Source organism: Ranitomeya imitator, chromosome 7 (genome assembly GCF_032444005.1).
Source record: "Ranitomeya imitator isolate aRanImi1 chromosome 7, aRanImi1.pri, whole genome shotgun sequence".
NCBI classification, from domain to species: domain Eukaryota; kingdom Metazoa; phylum Chordata; class Amphibia; order Anura; family Dendrobatidae; genus Ranitomeya; species Ranitomeya imitator.
Genome location: NC_091288.1, coordinates 16,330,838 through 16,357,529, shown reverse-complemented (window position 1 = coordinate 16,357,529; position 26,692 = coordinate 16,330,838). Strand labels below are relative to the sequence as shown.

General features: G+C 42.4%; 1 protein-coding gene across 4 annotated transcripts; it reads right to left on the bottom strand.

Moving 5' to 3' along the window:
- LOC138644444 (peroxisomal N(1)-acetyl-spermine/spermidine oxidase-like) lies at positions 1–26,618 on the bottom strand. 4 transcript variants are annotated; one of them, XM_069732821.1, is made up of 6 exons: positions 26,587–26,618; positions 25,396–25,472; positions 16,049–16,341; positions 6,289–7,494; positions 1,787–1,970; positions 1–779 (listed from the first exon to the last, which is right to left on the bottom strand). In XM_069732821.1, the coding sequence occupies exons 3-6, from the start codon at positions 16,240–16,242 to the stop codon at positions 642–644; spliced, it is 1,722 nt and encodes a 573-aa protein (XP_069588922.1). In that variant the 5' UTR covers positions 16,243–16,341; positions 25,396–25,472; positions 26,587–26,618; the 3' UTR covers positions 1–641. The 4 variants fall into 4 exon arrangements, with proteins under 4 accessions (XP_069588922.1, XP_069588923.1, XP_069588924.1 ...); XM_069732823.1 differs by having other exon boundaries at positions 4–779; positions 16,066–16,341; positions 26,587–26,610; XM_069732822.1 differs by lacking the exons at positions 25,396–25,472; positions 26,587–26,618 and adding an exon at positions 21,962–21,977.
- Positions 26,619–26,692: the final 74 nt, after the last annotated feature.

Here is a 26,692-nt window from a genome sequence, read left to right as displayed (position 1 = left end):
GGAACCACATGTATAAAATAAAGTTCATTATTTTTTTTAAAGGAATATTTTTAAAATCTTTATTCAAATTTTAGGAATTTAATATAATTTAAATCATAAAATAATAGATATTTATTCAGTGAGAATCAGTGCAATACTCGATTAATAATCAGTATTCACATCATCCCCATCAAGTTTTGGACGTTTTGTAAAGTTTATCAGAATTCACATTTGCCGAGTCAGACTCCAATTTACTTCCATAGGCATCAATGTTCTGCTCGTCCGTGTAGCACCAGTGGCCCGATAACAGATTCTGTGCAATTCTGCTTCCTCCTCATGTTTATTTGCTGTGCAATACTTAATGACCTAAAAAGGGGCCACATACAAAGTGATAATGGACTTTGTGGGCTCAAACAACAACAACTCCCAGCATATTCTTGACAGTTGCAGAGTTATTAGAGCTGTAGATTTACAAAAGCTGGAGAACCACAGAACCAAGAAACAAGACCCCTGAATTAGGCAAAAATTGGTGACAAGTTTTATACAGGAGGATCTGAGAACGTGTCACTGTGCAGAATCTGAGGTCAATGGAGACACATGTAGCCACGGACGCACCGATGCCACAACCGGTTCTGTTGTAAACATGGTCGATGATGGCGGCATTAGAGGCGCGGGTTCACTTTACACTCATAAAGCTTTATGAGCCTTTCTGCCTCCCGTACTCCAGTCATATAGGCACCGTGTGTAGTCGTGTAGAAGTTGGGATGAGTAGCTTCTCCGGCGAAAAGAACCTGCAAAGGCTGCATTCAAATAAAACACCAATCAATAGTAATGATAATCATCAATATATTGAATTCCTTTCTATATATGCATAGTATTATAGTAGTTATATTCTTGTACATAGGGGCAGTATTATAGTAGTTATATTCCTGTACACAGGGGCAGTATTATAGTAGTTATATTCTTGTACATAGGGGGCGGTATTATAGTAGTTATATTCTTGTACATAGGGGGCAGTATTATAGTAGTTATATTCTTGTACATAGGGGGCAGTATTATAGTAGTTATATTCTTGTACATAGGAGCAGTATTATAGTAGTTATATTCTTGTACATAGGGGCGGTATTATAGTAGTTATATTCTTGTACATAGGAGCAGTATTATAGTAGTTATATTCTTGTACATAGGGGCGGTATTATAGTAGTTATATTCTTGTACATAGGGGCAGTATTATAGTAGTTATATTCTTGTACATAGGGGCGGTATTATAGTAGTTATATTCTTGTACATAGGTGCAGTATTATAGTAGTTATATTCTTGTACATAGGGGCGGTATTATAGTAGTTATATTCTTGTACATAGGGGCAGTATTATAGTAGTTATATTCTTGTATATAGGGGCAGTATTATAGTAGTTATATTCTTGTACATAGGGGCAGTATTATAGTAGTTATATTCTTGTACATAAGGGCAGTATTATAGTAGTTATATTCTTGTACATAGGAGCAGTATTATAGTAGTTATATTCTTGTACATAGGAACAGTATTATAGTAGTTATATTCTTGTACATAGGGGCGGTATTATAGTAATTATATTCTTGTACATAGGGGCAGTATTATAGTAGTTATATTCTTGTACATAGGGGGCGGTATTATAGTAGTTATATGCTTGTACTTCTACACAGGGGTAGTATTATAGTAGTATTTATGTACATTGGGGGCAGAATTATAACAGTATTATCCTTTAACACATGGAGCAGATTTCTAGGGATGATGTAGCTTAGAATTATGAATATATCATTGCATACCAGTAGGGTCTTCCTATGATACGTGGATGGCAGTGGCTCAGCAAGGGCCATCTGTTCCTTCACAGCATCTACTCCTACAGGGACATTAGTGTAAGACCCCCGTATATAAGGGTTACTGTGCCACGTGGAGCGCAGCACACCTTGTAGTTCAGTCACTGGCCAGCCTGTAAATTTCTTCAGTAGTCTGTGGGAAAAAAAAGAAAGAAATTAATTAATTGCAAAAGTTCACAGAATGATGCATACAATGTAAAATAAGTATGGCAAGAGCCTTAATGATGCAGCAAGTGCCAAACTGGAAATTCTGTGAACTGCTTACTGGGGAGAGCAGCTATCACAATGGAAGTGGGGCTATTAATAGTCTGATTGCAGAGATTCCCTCTCCCGACGTTCCCCAGATAGCGGCTGGAAACATTTAGAATAATCGCGGTGCGGAAAGCGCTGGATACGTGATAAAACCTGCGGCTTCCAGCTAAGTGCTTAATAGAAAGGCGAGATAAACCAGGGGAAAGGCAGGAATCACTTCTAGGGTCCGGGAAATGCGGAGAGGTCCTCGTTGTTCCATAGTCCAGAAATAGCTCTTAAAGCATGTAAACTCTTAAAGGGGCGGGTCCAACCAAGTTTTATTTTCAATGAGATGATTGACAAAAGTCTAAAAAAATTCTCCCATAATCATGTCACCATGTCCTAGAGACTTTTATAATACTAGGTGTGGATTATATGCATATATTTAATTGCTCTTTAAATGGGGTTTCTAATAGAGCATAAGGATACCTTTAAGTGGGCACACTGCTTGGACCCTTATCTATAGGCCAGACATATAGAGTAGCTTAAAGGGATTGTCCAACCAGTAGACACTCTGTATCGGAACTGGGCCGAGAAGTGTAAGAACAAAGTTAGTAAAGTGAGTAAAACTTTTTTTTTTTACATTTTTTATGTAAAAAAAATCCCTATGTTTGGGCCACCCTTTATTCCTGCAGCCCATTTACCTCTGCATAGAAGGGCCAAGTTGCCATTCTTGAGTATAGGAAAGCTGGGTGGAAGCAATATTACATGGCACCCAGCTTTCTCAGGACGGGATACAAATATGAAGCAATTGATTTCTTGGCAGATGTGCATGGATGTTTTTTTTTTATTGTTGCTTTCCTTCGTTTTCTCGCTGCACAATATATCATGGAATTTCGACAACTGCAAATGAACCTGCGATTAGAGCACCTCCCGCGACTTTACTACATGATTTCATTGCCCAAAGCACCGGATCTGACTACAGATTAGATAATAAAGGTGTTTAGACTCGAGGAGAGGCGACGTGTTAGTATTGCAGATACACAAAGAAACTACAATTAACTAAATGAGCACTGTCGGTTCAATTAACTTTGCATAAATGAATAGTACAGGCAAATATAAGAAACTATGTAATATATGTAATCAGAAAAATATGCTACTTTCTCCACTTATCAGACATTTTTCCTCCCTCTGACTTCTGATCTTGTCATTCACTCTGAAATACTGCTAAAATCCATCCTAATAAAATGATCGCTCGATCAGATTACAGCAGCATATTGAAGTTTATAAATTCAGAGGAAAGAAGGAAGAGTAGAGTGAGAATCAGATTATCTGCTGTATTCTAGTTAGTGTTGGATTCACAGTTACACTGCTCAGTACTTGCTGTACCATGTCCTCCTGCTGATGCTTTCTAGGAAGTCTTTATCTTTCACATTGCAGGATTCATATCTACACTGCCCATAACCCTTGTACAATGTCTTCCTACTGATGCTTTCTTATAAGTGTTTATCTCATCCCGTTGCAGGAATCACAGTTACACTGCTCAGTACTGCTGTAAAATGTGTTCATACTGCTGCTTCTAGACAAGTGCTACATAGAGACAGGAGAGCAGCAATCTGTCATGTCGGTGTGTGCTGTGTATGGGAGACATCATACCAGCTAGTCTCCATAACAGATGAAAATTAGGGATGGAAACGGCAGAGAGGCACCCGGGCAGGATAACAATCATAGAATGGCCAAAAATAGTGTTATTCCTCATGTACTTATTCTGAAAAAGCACTTTATAAATGTATGTGTAGGCTTTAAAATGGAACATGTCATTAGAAAATTACCTCTTATTTAAATCAAGTTTTCATGTAAATTATTTTTTTTTTTTCCAATGTTTTTTTTTCTATATCACAATCTGTATTTAAAAAGTATATAAATCTTGCAATTCTCACACTTGGGCTTTTTTTTTAGTTTCTAACTTCCTGTTGTTTCACAAAATAACACATGTACATTAGCTGCAATGAACAGACACTGACCCATCTGTAGTATTGGAGCATCTATAGAGCAGGTGCAAAGTTGTGTGGGGGGGGCTGTGAGAGCATCAACATGGCAGGGGGTCAGTCGTCACATCACCTATTGTGAATGGTGGATCCTGTGTTATCTGCTGTATATAGAGGTGTTATCAGTCATTGTACAGGAGGAGGAGGTGAGCTGTGACATCACCTATTGTGAATGATGGATCCTATGTTACCTACTTTATATAGAGGTGTTATCAGTCATTGTACAGGAGGAGGAGGTGAGCTGTGACATCACCTATTGTGAATGGTGGATCCTGTGTTATGTACTGTATATAGAGGTGTTATCAGTCATTGTACAGGAGGAGGTGAGCTGTGACATCACCTATTGTGAATGGTGGATCCTGTGTTATCTACTGTATATAGAGGTGTTATCAGTCATTGTACAGGAGGAGGAGGTGAGCTGTGACATCACCTATTGTGAATGGTGGATCCTGTGTTATCTACTGTATGTAGAGGTGTTATTAGACATTGTACAGGAGGAGGAGGTGAGCTGTGACATCACCTATTGTGAATGGTGGATCCTGTGTTATCTACTGTATATAGAGGTGTTATCAGTCATTGTACAGGAGGAGGAGGTGAGCTGTGACATAACGTATTGTGAATGGTGGATCCTGTGTTATCTACTGTATATAGAGGTGTTATCAGTCATTATACAGGAGGAGGAGGTGAGCTGTGATATCACCTATTGTGATTTTCCCCTCATGTGTTGCTATGCGGCCGCACGCTCCACTCTACAGTGCCGGCGCCAGAGCTTGGGTTTCACATGCGAGACACGGACGTGTTTCTCGCATGTGTGATCCCGGCCTAAGCAAGGGGCTGACTAAATGGACTGATGGCAGGACTAAATGACCGCCGATCGGTAAGACTATCTATGGCAGTCGTGTAATGGTCTGTTTACACTGTTTACACAGACCCCAGTAAATGATGCGCACCGAGCGATCTGTTCACGGGTCATTTAGTGCTCACAGGTTGCCGTATTTCACAGATTACACAGGACGATGCACCGCCGAGAACACATGATCTTTTGGGCTACACAAAAGGTTATTGAACGCCATGATGAGCTTTTTTTTTGTTCATCGGGTGATCGGCGCCTGTTTACACAGCAACACTATCGGGAAATGACAGTTCTTAAGAATACTCCATCACGATTATCTGTCAGTGTAATTGCAGCTTAAGAGACTAAAAAAAAAAGCCACAGTGGCCAGTGTGAAAACTGTAACATTACTCAGTTTATTAAGATTATGACATGAAAACAAAAAATTCTCCCCCCCCAAAAAAACATAACACAAAACCTTGATTTTAACAATGGCTCGTATTCTCATGACACGTTCCCTTTGAAATTGTAACACAATTGACACAAAACAATACCGTAATTTAGCTAAAAGCACTGGGCAGAGAATAAGCACAAAGTAGATCGTAAAATCAGTTTGAAAAAGAAAAATAAATAAATAAAAATGATCATATACTAAGTATTAGTATAAAAATTGGGATGACGTATGAAAGAACGAACCATTTTGTAATTGCTCCAATACAGTCAAAATAGAAAATTAGGAAGTTTGGCAAATATTCTCTGCCAGAAACCTCCTACTGTTTTGTGTATGCAGCTCCTATGCGGACCTATGTGTTTCCGTTGGAGACTCTCCAGGAACACTCTTTGTTGTCTGATGCTACAGGCGTTTATTAATTCCTTACATCTGCCTCATTTTCTACTGTCTGTAGGTTAAAAAAAAAGAGAAGAGGGGAACCCATGACTGCAATGGAGACACCTAGCGCTGCATAGGAGCTGTATACACTAAATGATCGCCTTGATTCAAAATCTCCTACTTGCACATTTGTTTCAGGTTTCCTCTTAGAGGTAATGGAGCAATCACAGAATGTATGCAAATGTATTCATACCCTTCAAGTTTCCCATAGATATGAGCTGATACAGGATATGAACATGCCCAGTTGGCGCATTCATAAATGTCGATTTCGATCTTTTTGACCACCGTTGATAGCCACCCCCATGATCAGAAGGAAAGGCTTCCAATTTGGCGAAATGAACCTGTCCATGTGTTTTATGGACCATTACCTTTTCCCCCCCACAGTGAAAGTTCTGATGGTTTTTTGCTATTCTTTTAACCATAACGTTTATATATAGAACTGGTTTCTTACCGGACGCAGACCTCCCCCACTTCACTTTCAGGGAGGGTCTCCATATGCTCCGCAGCCAATCCTGTGATCCATCCACAGAGGGTGCTTCTATGCATTGGAACACAGTCAAAGCCCCCAATCTTCTTGAACCACTCCGAACGCCATGATTGTCGTTTGCACCCATCAGAATATCCCTCTGGACTCTCCGGGCCTTCCTCCCATACCAGCTGTATCCCAGCACAGTCATCTGGCCAGAAAGGCTTTTTGAACTCCAAGAAGATCTTGGCCACTGTGCCGAATCCTAATCGCTGGATGGCCTCCATTTTTCCCTTTGGTAGTGGAGGATCAAATAAAGTGGCAGCCCGTTCCTTCATGCATCCAAGAGAAATGGTGACAATGACATGATCTGCTGGAAACTTCTCACCATCTTCACAAAGCACATTGACCGCATGTTTCGATACCTTCGAAATGGAAGATGAGGATCCTTCCCATTGGACACACTGAACTGGTTTATGGCAACGGAGAGAATTAGATGGCAGCTGGTCTAGTAGGCCATCCAGAAGAGCCTGGTAACCCTTACTGCCCAAGGAGTTGAAAAATGGTCCCTCAAGAGCGGTATACAAACCGAGCTGACTCAACGAGAACTCATACATGGAGTTACAAGCTTCGTCCACACATTCTGCTCGCTTACACCACTCATAAACTCCTTCCAGACTCTTGGCCTTTGAAAGATTGGACAAGGAGAATTCACGATCAAGATATTCCCCCACTGACCACGATTCACATTCGGTTTTATAGTCTTTCTGGTTGATTTGAGACATTAACCTTCCAAAAAAACAAGTTACCTCTTCCACCTCAGTTGGAGGCAGCAGCTTTCCTTGTTCATTAAAGAAATAATCCTGTGGGGTTACAGAGACTGGCTGGCAAGACACCATATTGAACCCATCATCGGCCAGTAGTCCTCCTTCCTTCGCCATTTTGTAGAGTGGATTGTCTTTCTGGCCATGGACCCAGGTGGCACCCAACTCCAGTGCAGCAGTTCCGAAAGGTTTGTGTGTCCATACTCTTCCCCCTGCCCGACCTAAGGCTTCCAGGATGACGATATTCTTCACACCATGTTTCACCAAGGTGGTGGCAGCACCAAGTCCTGCAAAGCCGGCGCCAATGATAACCACCCTAGGCTGGTAGTCGCTAGAGTCCATTGAGGTATCAGATGCTACGGGGGACCTAAGGCAATAAAGTTTACAGTAAATTACCAATTTTATGTAATCATATGACACGGCAATAGACTATATTTAAGGGTTTAAAAATCAGGAACCAGTCAGGCTGGTCCTCCAGACCTGGCCCCCTAATATTGCTCCTGGTCTTATCATGGTCTAAAGTGTTTGAACTCTTGAAATTGTTCCATAAAATGAAGTATTTTTCCCAGAAAATTACTACAATTACACATGTTTTGTTACACATATGTTTATTTGATTTGTTTGTCTTGGAACAACAGAAAAAAAAAAAAAAACAACAGAGGAAAAAAAAAAAAGGTAAATTGGACATAATTTCACACAAGACTCCAAAAATGGGCTGGACAACTCAGTTGGCAGACTCAGCTTAACACCTTAACGACCAGAGGCATATTTGGTTTTGCATTTTCATTTTTTGCTCCCCTTCTTCCCAGAGACATAACTTTTTTTATTTTTTGGTCAATATGGCCATGTGAGAGCTTTTTTTTTTTGCTGGACGAGTTTTACTTTTTGAACGACACCATTGGTTTTAACATATCATGTACTGGAAAACAGGAAAAAAAAATCCAAATGCGGTAAAATTGCCAACAAAAGTGCAATTTCACAGTTGTCTTTTGCTTCTGCTTTTTTACTATGTTTACTAAATGCTAAAACTGAGCTGCCATTATGATTCTCCAGGTCATTTCGAGTTCATAGACACCAAACATGTATAGGTTCTTATTTATCAAAGTGGTGAACAATAATGTCAAAGTTTGTTAAAATAAAAAATTCCGATACCCATAGCGTCTCCATTTTTCATGATTTCGGTTTGTGTTAGGGCATATTTTTTGCCCCGAGCTGACGTTTTTAATTATACCATTTTGGTGCAGATATGATATTTTACCTTTTATTGCATTTTAATGCAATGCTGTGACGACAAAAAAAAAAAAAATGTAATTCTGGCGTTTTGACTTTTATTTTCTCGTTACGCCATTTAGCGATCGGGTTAATTCTTTTTTTATCTTGATAGATCAGGTGATTCTGAACACGGTGATACCAAATATGTGTAAGTTTTATTTTTTTATTCTTTTATTTTGAATGGGTTGAAAGGGGGGCGATTTAAATGTTGATATTTTATTTGTCACGATATATATATAGCGACCTCGGGGGGGGGTAATCGATAGCAGACGGCACAAAAACGACACAATGGGATGGAAAAGGGGTTAGAAAGGCCGTATCAATAAGGAAATGAAGGAAGGGACACCTCCAGTTGAATCTTGAGCCTGTCCCTGCACTCCCCTAACGCCCTATGTGGGTCCTTCCCCCCACCGCCATCAGGAACCCCGTCCCTAGTTGTCATCTCACACTGCCATGGCTAGTGCACTGGCTGGCAAGGAGAGCTAGCCTCACCACTGAAGATGGTACCACACAGGGGATAGTGATGAACACAAAAGGGATAAGGAGGAAGCACAGCACTTAGCTTCCAGACACCTCTGCCAAGATCCACACCGAAAATAGGACAGCAACAGGACTCCAAACACCAGAAGTGGCTGACACCAGAGAGCTGTTCCTGCAAGGCTGGTCTCCGTAGAGAAACGCTATCATCAACAGTCAGCTGATGCACAATGTGACCATTTAAAGGATGGTGGGAGTGGTCACCACCACATCAGCTGACCCAGCAACACTGCAGTTACACCTGATTGCCAGCAGGGGGGGGGCGGTTGGGGAACTGCCATTAACCCCAGATGGCCCTGAAAGGAAAAAAGCTACTTTTAAAACAGTGTAGAACCAGAGCTGCCACAAATCCAAAAATGGATTGTAACATTATTTGAAACTGTTAAACTGTAATGCGCTGTGGAATATGTTGGCGCTATATAAATAAAGATTATTATTTTTAAAATCATTTTTTTTTTTACTTTTGGCATGCTTCAATAGTCTCCATGGAAGACTAGAAGCTGCCATAACCCGATCGGCACTGCTACATACAGGTGATGATAAGATCGCCTGTATGTAGCAGAATGGCTCACTTGCTCATAGCAATCTGGCAGTAACAACCATAGAGGTCTGCTGGAGACCTCTAGTTGTCATGCCAACCCATCGGGTTGGGTGGGATTTCTGGCTCGCTTGCTGGAAGCACGTGTTAAATGCCGCTGTCAGAGTTTGACAGCGGCATTTAACTAGTTAACACCCGCGGCTGTTGGAGGCACATGTCAGCTGTTTAAAACAGCTGACATGTGCCGTAACAGATGTGGGCTCAGCGCTGGAGCCCACATAAAAGGGACAGAGTCCGACATCGGCGTACTATTATGCCCGATGTCAGAAAGGGGTTAATATTTGTTTGCACACCCTTTGGAATAAATAACTTCAATCAATCGCTTTCTATAGCCATCAACAAGCTTCTTACACCTCTCAACTGCAATTCTGGAGCGCTCTTCTTTTGCTGACTGCTCCTGGTCTCTCATATTTGAAGGCGCCTTCTCCTAATAGCAATTTTAAGATCTCTCCACAGGTGTTCAATGGGCTTTCGATCCTGACTCATTGCTGGCCAATTCAGAACGTTCCAGCATTTCTGTTTCCATCAATTCTTGGGTGCTTGTTGTTGGAGGTCATTGTCTTGCTTGCAGACCCACAACTTAGGACACAAACCCAGCTTTCTGACAAAGGGCACTACATTGCGACCCAAAATCTATTAGTAATCTCCAGATTTCATGATGCCTTGCACACAGTCAAGGCACCCAGTAGAGAACAACCCCCAAAAATCTTTGAACCTCCACCATATTCGACTGTAGGTACTGTGTTCTTTTCTTTGTAACCCCTCTTTCTGTTTTTGGAAGACAGTAGAATGATGTGCTTTACCACACAGCTCTATCTTAGTCTCAGCTGTCCACAAGATGATTTTTCCCAGAAGAATTTTGACTTACTCACGTACATTTTGGCAACCTACAGTCTAGCTTTTTCGCTGACACTAATGCACTCTGAGCCTGCAGCACAGCTTGAATTTCTTTGGAAGTTGATTGAGGCTGCTTATTCACCATCCAGACTATTCTACGTTGCCAGTTTTAATCAATTTTTCTCTGCCATCCACATCCAGGGAGATTAGCTACAGTGTCATGGGTTGTAAACGTCTTGATTATGTTGTGCACCAAGGACAAAGGAACATCAAGCTCTCTGGAGATGGACATGTACCCTTGAGATTGTCAATATTGTTCAACAATTTTGGTTCTCAAGTCCTCTCTTTTGGTTCTATTCTACTCTTTCTGTTACCCATGCTTACGGTGGCACACACAGACACACAATTCAAAGATTGAGTCAAAGTCTCCCCCTTTTATCTGGTTTCAGGTGTTTTTTTTTTTTTTTTTATTGCCCACACTTGTTAGTGTGCCTTGCGAAAGTGTTTGGCCCCCTGGAACTTTTCAACCTTTTCCCACATATCATGATTCAAACATAAAGATGCCAAATGTAAGTTTTTGGTGAAGAATCAACAACAAGTGGAACACAATTGTGAAGTTGAACGAAATTTATTGGTTATTTTAAATTTTTGTTGAAAATCAAAAACTGAAAAGTGGGGCGTGCAATATTATTCGGCCCCTGTAACTTAATACTTTGTTGCGCCACCTTTTGCTGCGATTACAAGTCGCTTGGGGTCTGTCTCTATCGGTTCTGTACATCGAGAGACTGAAATTCACATTTACATTTGGTATCTTTATGTTTGAAGCATGATATGTGGGAAAAGGTTGAAAAGTTCCAGGGGACCGAATACTTTTGCAAGGCACTGTACTTGCCACAAGTGAGTGTGAACAAGCATTATATGCTTAAAACAAAGTTGCTTACTCACAATTTTGGAAAGCCGACAACAATTTTGTCCTGCCCATTTTGGGGGTTTTATGTGAAATTATGTCCAATCTGCCTTTTTGCCTCTGTTTTTTTTGTGTTGTTCCAAGACACACAAAGGAAATAAACATGTGTACAACCTAACGTGTAAATGCAATAATTTTCTGGAACAATTTCAAGAGTATCAACACTTTGAACCATGACGATATATACAGGTGCTTCTCATTAAAGTAGAATATCATCAAAAAGTTCATTTATTTCAGTTCTTCAATACAAAAAGTGAATCTCATATATTATATAAAGTCATTACACACAGAGTGATCTATTTCATGTGTTTATTTCTGTTAATGTTGATGATTATGGCTTACAGCCAATGAAAATCCAAAAGTCATTATCTCAGTAAATTAGAAAACTTTATAACACCAGTTTGAAAAATGATTGTAAAATCTGAAATGTCGTCCTACTGAAATGTATATTCAGTAAATGCACTCAATACTTGGTCGGGCTCCTTTTACATCAATTACTGCATCAATGCGGCGTGGCATGGAGGCGATCAGCCTGTGGCGCTGCTGAGGGGTTATGGAAGCCCAGGTTGCTTTGATAGCAGCCATCAGCTCGTCTGCATTGTTGGGTCTGGTGTCTCATCTTCCTCTTGACAATACTCCATAGACTCTCTATGGGGTTAAGGTCAGGTGAGTTTGCTGCCAATCAAGCACAGTGATACTGTTGTTTGTAAACCAGGTATTGGTACTTTTGGCAGTGTGGACAGGGGCCAAGTCCTGCTGGAGAAGGACATTTCCATCTCCAGAAAGCTTGTCGGCAGAGGGGAGCATGAAGTGCTCTAAAATGTCCTGGTAGACGGCTGCGCTTACTTTGGTCTTGATAAAACACAGTGGACCTACACCAGCAGATGACATGGCTCCCCAAACCATCACTGATTGTGGAGACTTCACACTAGACCTCCAGCAGCTTGGTTTCCAAATGAAATGCAAAATTTACTTTCATCTGAAAATAACACCTTGGACCACTGACAACAGTCCAGTTGTTTTTCTCCTTGGCCCAGGTAAGACGCTTCTGGCGTTGACACAAGGAATGTGACACTTGTAGCCCATGTCCTGGATAAGTCTGTGTGTGGTGAAGCAATGACTCCAGCAGCAGTCCGCTCCTTGTGGATCTCCCCAAATTTTCCAATGGCCTTTTCTTAATCCTTTCCAGGCTGCGGTTATCCCGGTTGCTTGTGCACCTTTTTCTACCACACTTTTTCCTTCCACTCCACTTTCCATTAATATGCTTGGATACCGCACTCTGAACAGTCGGCTTCTTTAGTAATGACCTTTTGTGGCTTCCCCTCCTTATGCAGTGTGTCAGTGACGCCTTCTGGACATGGTCAGGTCAGCAGTCTTCCCCATGATTGTAGAGCTACTGAAACAGACTAAGGGACCTTTTAGAAAGCTTATGAAGCCTTTGTAGGTGTTTTTTCTTAATTATTCTAATTTACTTAGATAATGACTTTTGGGTTTTCATTGGCTGTAAGCTATAATCATCAACATTAACAGAAATAAATACATGAAATAGATCACTCTGTAATGACTATATAATATACGAGTTTCACTTTTTGCATTGAAGAACTAAAATAAATTAACTTTTTGATGATATTCTAATTTAGTGAGAAGCACCTGTATACGTCATATAGGGAGCATATATTTCTATGTAGCCGTCACGGGTGGGGAGAGGCGACAGACATTCTTTGCACTACACTTCTTTCTTGGTCCGATTTATACTGCAATTTGATTGCGTCCATATATAAAGTACTTATGTCCTAACTTTTCCTTTGCATTAATTCTGAATTGTATCCTTTCTGCTCTGGTAACGTCCTTATCATAATCTTCCAGCTATCGTAAACTGACTTTTATTAATGTTTAACAACCAAATGGGAAGGTGGCAACTTGCCAAATGTACATTACTATTGCTGTTGGTTTAGAATAGGTTTTATTTTTAAATTTCCTATCTACATATACACTGCTCAAAAAAATAAAGGAAACACTAAAATCCCACATCCTAGATATCACCGAACAAACTATTCCAGGCGCAAGTCTTTATTCGTTACATAGAGGAATGCGCTGAGAACAATAAAACATAAAAATTATCAACGTAAATCACAATTAATATCCTATGGAGGTCTGAATGTGGAATGATACTCAAAATCAAAGTGGAAAATCAAATTACAGGCTGATCCAACTTCAGTGGAAATGCCTCAAGAAAAGGAAATGCTCAGCTGTGTGTGTGGCCTCCACGTGCCTGTATGACCTCCCTACAATGCCTGGGCGTGGTTCTGATGAGGCGACAGATGTTCTACTGAGGGATCTCCTCCGAGACCTGGATTAAAGCATCAGTCAACTACTGGACAGTCAGTGGTGCAACGCAGCGTTGGTGGATGGAGCGAGACATGATGTGCCAGATGTGCTCGATTGGATTCAGGTCTGGGGAACCTGCAGGCCAGTCCATAGCTTCAATGCCTTCATTCTGCAGGAACTGCTGACACACTCCAGCCACATGAGGTCTGGCATTGTCCTGCATCAGAAGGAACCCAGGGCCCAAAGCACCAGCATATGGTCTCAAAATGGGTCTGAGGATCTCATCCAGGTACCTAATCGCAGTGAGGGCACCAGTTATGCTGGAGGATGTTGCAGGCAGCAGAACGTTCTCATGGTGTCTGAAGACTCTGTCACGTCTGTCACATGTGCTCAGTATGAACCTGCTCTCATCCATGAAGAGCACAGGGCGCCAATGTCGAATCTGCCAATCTTGGTCTTCTCTGGCAAATGCCAATCGCCCTGCAGGGTGTTGGCCTGTATGTACAACACCCACTTGTGGATGTTGGGCCCTCATACCACACTCGGAGTGGCCTGCTGGAGGTCATTTTGCAGAGCTCTAGCACTACCCTTCCTGTTCATCATTGAACAAAGGAAGAGGTTGTGGTCCTGCTGCTGGGTTGTTGCCCTCCTACGGCCCCCTCCAGGTCGCCTAGTGTCCTGTCTTGTCTTCTGGTATCTGCTCCATGCTATGGACACTGTGCTGACAGACACTGCAACCCTTCTTGTAACAGCTCACGTTGATGTGCCATCTTGAATGAGCTGCACTACCTGAGCAACTTCTGTGGGTTATAGACATCGCCTCATGCTACTGTGCCTCTAGGAGTGAGAGCATTTACACTATTGAAAATATTTCCTTGTCTTAGCGACGGAAGTTGGATTAGTCTACAATTTGATTTTCTATTTTGATTTTGAGTATCATTCCAAATCCAGACCTCCATGGGATATTAATTTTGATTTACATTGATCATTTTATGTTTTGTTGTTATCAACGCATTCCACTATGTAATGAACAAAGATTTGCAACTGGAATATTTAATTAACTCATATCTAGAATGTGGGATGTTTGTGTTCCCTTTATTTTATTGTGCAGTGTATATTGAGGTTTAAAAAAATGAAACAGTAAATACAAAATAATATTTTGTGTATTACTATAGGTCTGAGTGAGATTTCAAAGTTGTCACTGACCTAATTTAGTCATGCATCTAGTGACTTAATAAAAATAACAGTCGATGAAGCATTATCAGAGGACCAAGTTACACCCTAGGTTATATGATAAGACTCCAACCAATTGCCTACATATGAATTGGCGTAGGTTGGGGTGAACCTGGTCCCCATTACGGTCCCTCATGTTTTAAAAAATATAATCCATCCTGTACATAAAATAGCTAGGGAATAATGTGAACTATTCTGATCTGAATAGGAGAGATGTGACTGGCTGGACTGAACTAACCAGATTTCTATTTTCACGGACTACTACCCCCTCAGATGTGAAATGCTACTCCTTTGAATCACGGTTTATCTGAACTGTATGTGCTGCCGGTATAGAATCATAGAATGGTAGAGTTGGAAGGGACCTCCGGGGTCATCGTGTCCAACCTCCTGCTCAAAGCAGGATTCACTAAATCATCCCAGACAGATGTCTGTCCAGCCTCTGTTTGAAAACTTCCATGGAAGGAGAACTCACCACCTCTCGTTGCCACCTGTTCCACTCATTGATCACTTTCACTATCAAAAAGTTTTTTCTAATATCTAATCTATGTCTCCTCCCATTCAGTTTCATCCCATTGTTTCTAGTCTTTCCTTGTGCAAATGAGAATAAAGATGATCCTTCTACAATGTGACAGCCCTTGAGATATTTGTAGACAGCTATTAAGTCTCCTCTCAGCCTTCTTTTTTGCAAGCTAAACATTCCCAGATCCTGTTACCGTGCCTCATAGGTAAGGATCTTATCATTCATTGACCTCTCGCTGATGTATGTCAGTACATTATTTTACTTTTACTACTGGTCATACATACTGATATACACTTTGTCCAGAGACACAGCATTGCGCTGCCATAAACAAAGTTTATATGGTCAGGTTGCTAGGTCTTTCAACAGTTCATTAGTGATGATTTACTGATTTTTATTGCATTGTTATAGCTAGTGCGGGTGCACAGCCCTGATAATCCAGTGATGGTAATTGATTAGTTTACCAAGTTTGCAGATACACTCCCACCACCTGAAGCTTTCTTAGGATACTTGTAAGAGTGCTACTACTGTTTATTGATTGTTTATAATGTCAAAAGTTATTTACATTATGTATAGAGTTAAATAGTAAAATGATATTCATAAACAGAGTTACTGTTTAATTATCCGCTTACCTTACACCTGTACTCACCGAGAGAAATCTGAAAGTCCCAAGATCCTGGACAAACACCCGCGATGACAGAATCTGAAGCGAGTCGTGGCTTGGCCGAGAATCATCCCATCTGATCCAACCCACTGCCGATTTCCAACCAGTAAGGATCGTCGTGCGGTCACTGTAGGTTGTGCACAGCTTTATCCGCAGATCCATGAACCTTTGCCCCGCTCAGCCCAACGAGGTCGTGTTCAGTACAGGTTGGAAACATCGAGAGCAAGTCCATATTCCTTTTGTGCAGAGTTATCCGGAGACCTTTGATCAACGGCAGAAACAAACAAAAAAAAATAGCGTTGAATAAGAGGTGGAGTCCATGCTGCAAAATGTAGCAATTCCTGTAATAAAAACATATAAGGTAAACGCTAAGGAAGCAATTCTGTAAATATTTACTTTAATGCAACCTCAGGTTCACTTTAAGTAACGTAGCCGGTAAGTTTACTAATCTGAACCGATCCTCAACAAGAAAAGTTATTCTGATCTCTGAATGTATTTTTCGGTATACATTTTATTATATATTAGTGTAAAATAGCAGACAGCTGCCTGAAATGGGGGTGTACTGGCCTCTATGTATAGTCACACCCCCTATAGTAGTGCAAGTTTTGGGGATGCAGACGTAGCAGTCACACCTGGGCCTTATGGCAGAAAGAGCCCAAAGGAAGACACCGGGATTATAAATGGCACCTGTGACCCATAGAGGCCATATTTATGGAGAATCCTGCCCAAAGGGGCATAATTATAATGAATCCTGCCCATAGGGGGCATATTTATGATGAATCCTGCCCATAGGGCCATATTTATAGTAAATCCTACCTATAGTGGGCATAATTATAGTGAATCCAGCCCATAGGGGGCATATTTATGGTGAATCCTGCCCATAGGGGGTATATTTATAGTAAATCCTACCTATAGTGGGCATAATTATAGTGAATCCGGCCCATAGGGGGCATAATTATAGTGAATCTGGCCCATAGGGGGCATATTTATAGTGAATCCTGCCCATAGGGGGCATATTTATAGTGAATCCTGCCCATAAGGGGCATATTTATAGTGAATTTTACCCATAGTGGGCATATTTATAGTGAATCCTGCCCATAGGGGGTATATATGTGTATATTGAATCCTGCCATTTATTTTTAATCTTGCCCATAGGGTGCATATTTATGGTGAATGCAGCACACAGTGAGCATATTTATAGTGAATCTTTCACATCGTGGACATATTTATAGTGAATCCTGCCCATAGTGGGCATATTTATAGTGAATCCTGTCCATAGGGGGCATATTTATAGTGAATCTTTCACATCGTGGGCATATTTATAGTGAATCCTGCCTATAGTGTGCATATCCCTTTTCTGTGAGTTCAGGCCCCTTAGTCAGACAAGTAATAAAAAAGGGTCTAAATATGATGCAAGTCATGAAAGCTTTTTTGTGCAAATTACGCTACAATTCACACATGAAGTTTAATAAATATGCCCTATTGAATATTGGTAAAGGGGTATCCTAATCTTTTTTAATCACTTCATGATCAGTGGAGGTCTGACCTCTGGGAACTTTGCAATCATGAAAATGAAGGGGCTGCGGATCTGTGTCCCCTCCAATGTTTGTCCTTATAGAGCAGCAGCACCGTCACCCGCGGTGCAGGTCCATTTACTTCAGTAGATCCATGCAAAGTATGGCTGGGCCCTTCACAGTGCAGGAAAATGTAGAAGGGGACATAGCACTGAACCACACACTAAGTGATTCCATAGCATAGAGATACGACATCACGTAATAAAATGGGAATATCTCTTTAAGAGAGTTTCTTGTAATTCTGCTGAGAACACACAGAACAGAAGATACAATGTTTCACCCAGTATCACATTCACTTCTTTATAAACAGGATGTTTTCACAGTTTTCTCAAGGTCTGGATCAGCTAGACATGATGGAATAGATGCCTCTGGGCATGTGACCAGTGTCTGGGTGCCAATAAGTCATCCTGCCATGTCCATGGTACAGACTTGTTGACCTCTCAGTGTAGTCAGACCTCCGACATTATGTGTTTAGTGCTAATGTTAGAGCAGCATTATGTCAAGTATAGTGGTATTATAATCAGAATTGTTGGTCCCCCTCGTTTAATGACAGAAAAACCCACAATGGTCACAGAAATAACTTGAATCTGACAAAAGTAATAAATAAATAAAAAAATCTATGAAAATTAACAAATGAAAGTCAGACATTGCTTTTCATCCATGCTTCCACAGAATTAAAAAAAAAAAAAACTCATGAAATAAGTTTTTGTCTTCAGCCTGTGAAATGCGGCTCGATGGAGCAGAGATCTGGTGATCGACCCCACCATTGCACAATATTACCCTTCTTTGCTTTCTCGGGATCTTTTGGGTCTTTGTCCATCTGTTTTGTGAAGCGTTGTCCAATCAGCGTCGCTGCATTTGCTCGATTTCGGGCAGGAAGTTTCGCCTTCTACACACAGGATTCATCTGGCGGCTTCTGTCATGTCAAGGATACTCAACCGGGTCATGCAGATCCCACCGCTGCCACCAGTTTGTCAGGGATACGCAACTCTGTTACCTCCATGCACCAAGGCAATTACACAATCCAGAAAGATAGGAAGCGTTTATAAAAATATACAAAGATTACACAAAACAAGACGGAATATTCAATTACATGGAATAAAAAGGAAGAATGAAAGAAAAGTGAAAACGACTAAACGTGACGTCATGGAAATGGTTCGGAGCTTATCGGAGGGACGTACTCCTTAGGAAAACAGAGAGGAAAACTTGTGTCACTGCCCAAATAGTTCTGGACCTAACTGTGCATTCTATGGCAGGATACAGGAGCACAGTTTATAAGTTTTAGAACTGGTTTTAGGGAAGTATTACTCTCGATTTCTCTCCTTCAAATAAAAAAATTCATGAACCCCCGGATGTTTACCCCCGGGTTGCATTGATCTTGACACTGGGCTCCCGCCCTGCTCACAATCCTAGTGGAGATTTCATTTATCTGTCTTATTTTTTTTTTTTTTCTCTACTGTCAAGTTAATTGCCATCCATTGATTGTAACAGACAACTCTGGAAATTAAAAGGAGTGGTCTCATGAGAGACATTTATAGCATATCCATAAGGAGAATATGCCTTAATGTCTGATAGAAGCAGGTCCCAGATGTGTTACCCTCATTTATCCTCAAAATGGGGGTCCCCTGATCCCTCGGTCCAGGTGGCGTCCCAACACCAGTGCGGCATATTCACTGGTTATCTCCACTCACTGCTCGGCTGTAGTCAGAACTCCTATAGTCATCAATGGACAGAGCAGGCGCATGTGCCGTCACCCCTCCACTTACTTGTGATTGGATGCCAAAAATTCCAGGGGGGATCAGGGGCCTCTATTCTGGAGATACGTGCAGGTCTCGAGGTAGAGTCCTTATTTATCAGACATTTGCAGTATATCACAAAAGTGAGTACACCCCTCGCACGGCTTGTGTAAGTGTTAATTTGGTGCCCTCTAAATAACTCACACAGCCATTAATGTGTAAACTGCTGGCAACAAAAGTGAGTACACCCCTAAGTGAAAATGGTCAAATTGTGCTCAAAGTGACAATATTTTGTATGGCCACTATTATTTTCTGCCTTAACTCTCTTACGCATGGCGGTCACTAAGAGCATCACCGGTGGCCACTGGAATCCTCCTCCATGACGACATCATGGAGCTGGTGGATGCTAGAGACCTTGCAGCGCTCCACTTTCCATTTGAGGATGTCCCACAGATGCTCAATAGGGTTTAGATCTGGAGACATGATTGGCTGGTCCAGCACCTTTACTCTAAGTTTTGGTTAGAAAGGCAGTGGACTTAGATGTGTGTAGGGTTGTTATGTTGGAATACTGCCCTGCGGCCCAGTTTCCAAAGAGAGGGGACAATGCATTGCTTCAGAATGTCACAGAACATGTTGGCATTCATGGTTCCCTCTACGAACTGTAGCCTTCCGAGGCCAACAGCACTCATGCAGCCCCAAACCATGATACTTCCACCACCAGGCCTGACTGTAGGCAGGACACACTTGTCTTTGTACTCACGTGGTTACCACCACACACGCTTGACATCATTAACACTAACAAATTTTTTTTATCTAGGTCTCATCAGACCACAGGATGCAGTTCCAGTAACACATGTCCATAGTCTGCTTGTTTTCAGCACGTTGTTTGCAGCTGTCTTGTGCATCATCTTTAGAAGAGGCTGCCTTCTAGGACTACAGCCATGCAGACCAATGTGATGCAGTGTGTGGTCTGAGCACTAACAGGCGGACCCCCGGCTCCCCCCATGCCTGTAAGCTTTGCATCAATGTGTATGGTCTGAACACTGACAGGCGGAACTCACCACCACCACTGCAAATGCTGCAGCAATGTGTATGGTCTGAGCACTAACGGGCGGAACCCCCACCCCTGTAACCTCTGCAGCAATGTGTATGGTCTGAGCACTAACGGGCGGAACCCCCACCCCTGTAACCTCTGCAGCAATGTGTATGGTCTGAGCACTGACAGATGGACACCCCCTGTAAGCTTTGCATCAATGTGTATGGTCTGAACACTGACAGGTGGAACCCACCACCACTGCAAATGCTGCAGCAATGTGTATGGTCTGAGCACTGACAGGCGGACCCCCCACCCCTGTAACCTCTGCAGCAATGCGTATGGTCTGAGCACTGACAGGCGGAACCCACCACTGCAAATGCTGCAGCAACGTGTATGGTCTGAGCACTAATGGGCGGACCCCCCCATGCCTGTAAGCTTTGCATCAATGTGTATGGTCTGAACACTGACAGGTGGAACCCACCACCACTGCAAATGCTGCAGCAATGTGTATGGTCTGAGCACTGACAGGCGGACCCCCCACCCCTGTAACCTCTGCAGCAATGCGTATGGTCTGAGCACTGACAGGCGGAACCCACCACTGCAAATGCTGCAGCAACGTGTATGGTCTGAGCACTAATGGGCGGACCCCCCCATGCCTGTAAGCTTTGCATCAATGTGTATGGTCTGAACACTGACAGGCGGAACCCCCCCTGTAACCTCTGCAGCAATGTGTATGGTCTGATCACTGACAGATGGACACCACCCCTGTAACCTCTGCAGCAATGTGTATGGTCTGACCACTGACAGATGGACACCACCCCTGTAACCTCTGCAGCAATGTGTATGGTCTGATCACTGACAGATGGACACCACCCCTGTAACCTCTGCAGCAATGTGTATGGTCTGAGCACTGACAGATGGACACCCCCCCCCCGTAACCTCTGTAGCAATGCTGGCAACACTGGTACATCTATTATGACAAGACGACCTCTTGATATGACGCTGAGCACGTGCACTCACCTTCTGTGGTCGTCCATGGTGAGGCTGGTTCTTATTACACCATTGTATGATCTTTGTCGCCGTGCTGCAGCTCCTAGTCATGGTGTTGGTAATCTTCTTCTTCTTATAATCTCGGCCATCTTTATATAGAGCAACAATTCTTTTTTTCAGATCCTCAGGGCGCTGTTTCCCCCGAGGAGGAGTTGTGTTCATCTTCAGTGACCAGTATAAGAGCAATAACACCAAATGTAACACTTCTGCTCCCCATTCACACCTGAGACCTTGCAACCCTAACAAGTCACATGACATCGGGGAGGGGAAATGCTTAATTTGACCATTTTCACTTAGGGGTGTACTCACTTTTGTTGCCAGTGGTTTAGACATTAATGACTGTGTGTTGGGTTATTTAGAGGCACCATATTTACCCTGTTATACAAGCCGTACACTGATACATTGTATCACAGGGTGAGAACTGTTGGGTTGTCCGATGAAAAGAGAGAATAAAATATTTACAAAAATGTCAGGGGTGTACTCACTTCTGTGATATGCTGTATATGTCATGACTTTCTCTCTTGAACTCTTGAGAGAATCCCGATAAGTCACAGCACCCTCACAGGTCATTGGAAAAGGCCTCGTCCATCTCTTTAAGCAACATTTTAATCTAAGCCTCTGTAGATGCGGAGTACCTACTAAGGTCTTAAGTGTATATTAAGGACAGATTTACAGCCAGGGATCAGTTTATTGCTGCTGATTACTGAAATATAATGCTCAATTTATTGCTTTGAGTTAATATTTCATGTAAGGTCAATGTATCATCTGTATTTGCTCCGTCAGCATGCTTTGCCTGCACGAGATTAGATAAAAGACAACTAGTATCACACGCAACAACAATCTCTGAATCGCATTCCTTTCCCCCATTTTACAACTTTTTTGAAAAGTGAAGTCTTTCCCCATGAACTAGTTATAAATGCGGCTGCCACAATTCCATGCCTGGCAGCATACGCCCTCAGGCTCCTCTATCTCGGTGGAAACTTGTTCAGCCTGATCACTCTGTTTCATAAGTTCAAGTACAACAATAAAGACTAACACAATGGTTGCTAATATCTATTGCTCATGGCTGCCATTAGTGGTTGGCGCAGTAGGATGGCATTACACACATACCTGCCAAAGGTGATGTGCTGGATGCCAGTCAAGGACCAAAGTACAGTTGAGGCTTTGATCACAGGTAGGGGGGGGGGGGGGTCTTTGTTCTTTCACTGAGGACCAGACATCTTGGCATCGGGTCAAAGTAAGGTCTCCATAGGGAGCCTAAAGTGGCCACTGATAAAGGGAAAAGTCTTACAATGGACAGATAAAGCCTCCAGTGTGCGCTGGACACATGGACAATTGGAGGTCCGGCATAGACCTTCTATAGGGACAGCTCCATTCACAACTTGGAAGCAAAAACTTCAAACATAGAGAACATCTATTCAATAGTACTGGCGTGACCAATAGTGCACCACACATATCTGTGTGACTGGCGCCCTATACGAGCCTTATAATACCAGGCCACCACCCCCTCATGAATGGCTTGTGAATGGTTAATCCTCTTTTTTTATCCCCCAAGATAAGTGGCATCAGGTGTATTTGGCAAACGCTTATCTCTGGCCATGCTGATGTTAATGAAGAAGCCAGGCAACAGGTCACATATTTGCACATACTGCAGCTCATCTGGCAGCCATCCATCTCTCCCAAGTCGCCATACATACAGGGTTCAGACCAAAAAACGGAAACAGCTGACAGCTATCTATTGTACGGCATAGAGTGCCCCGATCCTGCCAATATCGCCCAGTTTGGCCGCCTTTAGTCTATAGAGAACTTTTAGGATAATTGGGAACAGCATTCCCACAAATACTTTTTTGCCGATTTTCAGGGTGTGTAAGGGGCCATTGATCCTGCTTACATTACATTGCGATGGATCCAATAGTAGACAGTGTTACCAATCTCATGGAATCTAACCAGTGTGGAATGATTGCTTGTAACAGTTCAGGTACAATGTATCTGAATTGGAGAGAAATTTGTGCTGCGCGTAGATTTAGCTCACAGAGAATTGTCCAAACAGGACAACGCTTCGGCGCATGCAATGAAGGATTACGTCCCGACGCTGGCCATTGCCAGCATCTGGATGTACTTGTAGGCAGAGTTGGCACGTGATGCGTACCTGACCCACAGATGAAGACAGCAGCAGCCCCAGTGCCTCCTAAGTGATGAATGTACTCAAGCCCTACTGTCTCCTATGCGATGCATATGCTGCGGCCCCAGCGTCTCCTATGCGATGTATATGCTGCGGCCCCAGCGTCTCCTATGCGATGTATATGCTGCAGAACCAGCGTCTCCTATGCGATGTATATGCTGCGGCTCCAGCGTCTCCTATGCGATGTATATGCTGCGGCTCCAGCGTCTCCTATGCGATGTATATGCTGCGGAACCAGTGTCTCCTATGCGATGTATATGCTGCGGCCCCAGGGTCTCCTATGTGATGTACATACACCAGCATCTCCTGTGTGATGTATATGCTCCAGCCCTGGTGTCTATTATGTGATGTATACCGCAGTCTTCCCACTGCTACAGTTCTAGAAATGTAACGTGAGCAGTGATAAATGTCTCACTGTGAAGAGGCCGGCAGAGTAATATTCATCTGTAATATTCATAAAAACGTACTGCTGCAAGTTCTATACAAAACTCACAGAGTCGCCTGCGCTGCAGATTGATACAAACTTGGAAAAGCAGTTACAAGTAGCCACATCATCAATACCACCCAACATCACAACTGCACCATAAAGAAGCAGCTCCACCATCACATTAGGGGTAGGTTAATTCTTTGATCAAATATAGAAGGATAAGATTCAAGTTTATAAATTTTATACAGCCGTGACTGGTAGTATAAATATCCAACCAGTCTTTTACAGAAAAAAGTTCCCCACCCCTGATGTAAATGAACCCCTAGGTATGCATTGTCTGACATCATATCTGCAGTTAATCATTAACCTTTACTGTTTCAGTGATTGTGTCTCAGACATTATATAATCACTGGGCTACATGTATCACCTATTAGAAAAAGTGATTTCCCAAAAGTTGTAAGTAAAAGGGGATTGTCCAGAATTAGGAAAACATGGCTACATTCTGGCATAAACAACAGCACCACCCCTGTCTACAGGTTGTATGTGGTATTGCATCTGTGTACCGTTCACTATAATGGAGCTGAGCTGCAATACCAGACTCTACCTGTAGACAAGGATGGCACTGTTTTTAGAATAAGGCAGCCATGTTTTTTTTCCAATCCTGGACAACCCCCTTAATGGCATAATTGTATTGTACCAATTCACTTAAGATAACTGTGGGCTGAATGATAATTTCCCCTGACGGAGTTTTTAGGGTGGATGATCAATGTCTGATTGGTCATGGTCTATGCTGCAGAATGAAGGGGCCAGGAGTCCGCGGCAACACTCCAGCAAAAGCAGTGGCCACTTCTTACTGCTGTTCCGTATGGGTCGCAGGGATGGACCCCAACCAACGACACATTGGATAGGACATTGATGCATATTTCTAAAAAATCCCTTTAAAATTATAGACTTTATTATGATATCTAAGCACAATATCTGAGCTACGTGTCACTAGGAGACAGCATGTCTGATGTCCCCAGCTAGCAAATCCATTGTCCTAGCAGAAGTCCCCCACACTCCGGGGGTCCCTTTTGTGTCCTAACTACATTAACAAAAGCCGCATAAAATGGTTATTCTAATTACAATGCAATAATCTCGATGTGAATAGAATTAACCCCCTCACTGCCCAATTGTATTCCCTGGAGACAATAATTTAAAATCTGTGATTGAGTAGATTTAGCAGGAAGAGTCAGACATTGTCAAATGCATAGATTATGGCAGACAGGACCTGCACGTTATGACATTAGAATAAGGTAATAGATACATACCACTAGTGCAGAATCCGGCAGCGCTGACAAAAACACTTCTGTCCTGTAGGGTCGGAATTTCCATGGCGTTTGCACACCTGGAAACAGATGGGAAAACCAGGAAGATGCAAAGAGGGACAAAAAGTCACATTAAAGGAGCATGCACCCCCTAAATTAGGCCACATTTAGTATTTTACCTCAGTATTTGTAAACCAAAATCAGGAGTGGAACAATCAGAGAAAAAGTATAACACGTCACCACTTCTGCAAAACTAACACAAAACTTCCCAAAGCTTAGGATTTGCTACGAGTATAGCAAGTTCAGACAATCCTCTTTAAAGGGAACCTGTCACCTGAATTTGGCGGGACCGGTTTTCAGTCATATGGGCGGAGTTTTCGGGTGTTAGATTCACCCTTTCTTTACCCGCTGGCTGCATGCTGGCCACAATATTGGATTGAGGTTCATTATCTGTCCTCTGTAGTACATGCCTGTGCGTTGCTTGCGTCGTGTCCGCCATTTCCGACCGCACATGCGCGGCTGGAACTCCGCCCCCTCCTCCCAGCAACTCACAATGGGGCAGGGGATGCGTTGTAATAATGCTTACGCTGCCCCCGTTGCGCTGCGTTGTCACAGGATGCGTCAGTTACTTTGAATGTACATTGTTAATTTGTGTTGGAACTCCAAGCAGCTTCCCTAGTGTGGTCCATTACCGTTATTGTATTTTTTATATTATTTATTTTTTAATATACGCAATAAAGAATAATTTTTCAAAAGTAATTTTTTTTTTTTGGTATATGGATGGTGTGCGGCTCCTTACAACCTGAAGCTGTTGTCCCATGAAGGCAAAAGTCTGTCATCACTGGAAATACTGCAGGGAGGTGCGGGGGCTTCTTGTGGTTTCGCCACCACTCCCTGCACTGTGCTCTGAGATGTGCAGTGGGACCTCAGGAATTATTGGTGACTATTGTGTAAATTCCTGGATCATCAGTGCCCAGATCAGGTAATATTATTTGTTGTAACAAAGTCAGCCCAAGTCATGGCACACAGCAATTTCTCTTTAAATACATAAATAAATACAATAAATAGTCCGCTCTTCTTCTTCCCCAGTGCTGGGATCCGCTCCTGCTGTTACTGGGAGATTGGAATTTAGAACGTTCCAAAACCCTGATACAATGTATCAATATCAACATGTGCCTGTGCCGGCCACCCTACCTTGCTGCTTCACGCCACGCCCACGGTTAGGTACGCCACTGAGAAATCAATCGCTTTTCTGCCTTTATCCACGCCCATCCATCTCCCAACCAATCACATTGCAGTA

What these genes read in the sequence shown, in the direction of transcription:
- LOC138644444 (XM_069732821.1), bottom strand. Translation starts at nt 16,242, where the DNA reads ATGGATCTGCGGATAAAGCTGTGCACAACCTACAGTGACCGCACGACG. An exon ending in TCGGTGAGTACAGGTGTAAG is followed by an intron (nt 7,495 to 16,048) that starts GTAAGCGGATAA and finishes TTATTGCCTTAG; the next exon opens with GTCCCCCGTAGCATCTGATA. An exon ending in GTGGGGGAGGTCTGCGTCCG is followed by an intron (nt 1,971 to 6,288) that starts GTAAGAAACCAG and finishes TTTTTCCCACAG; the next exon opens with ACTACTGAAGAAATTTACAG.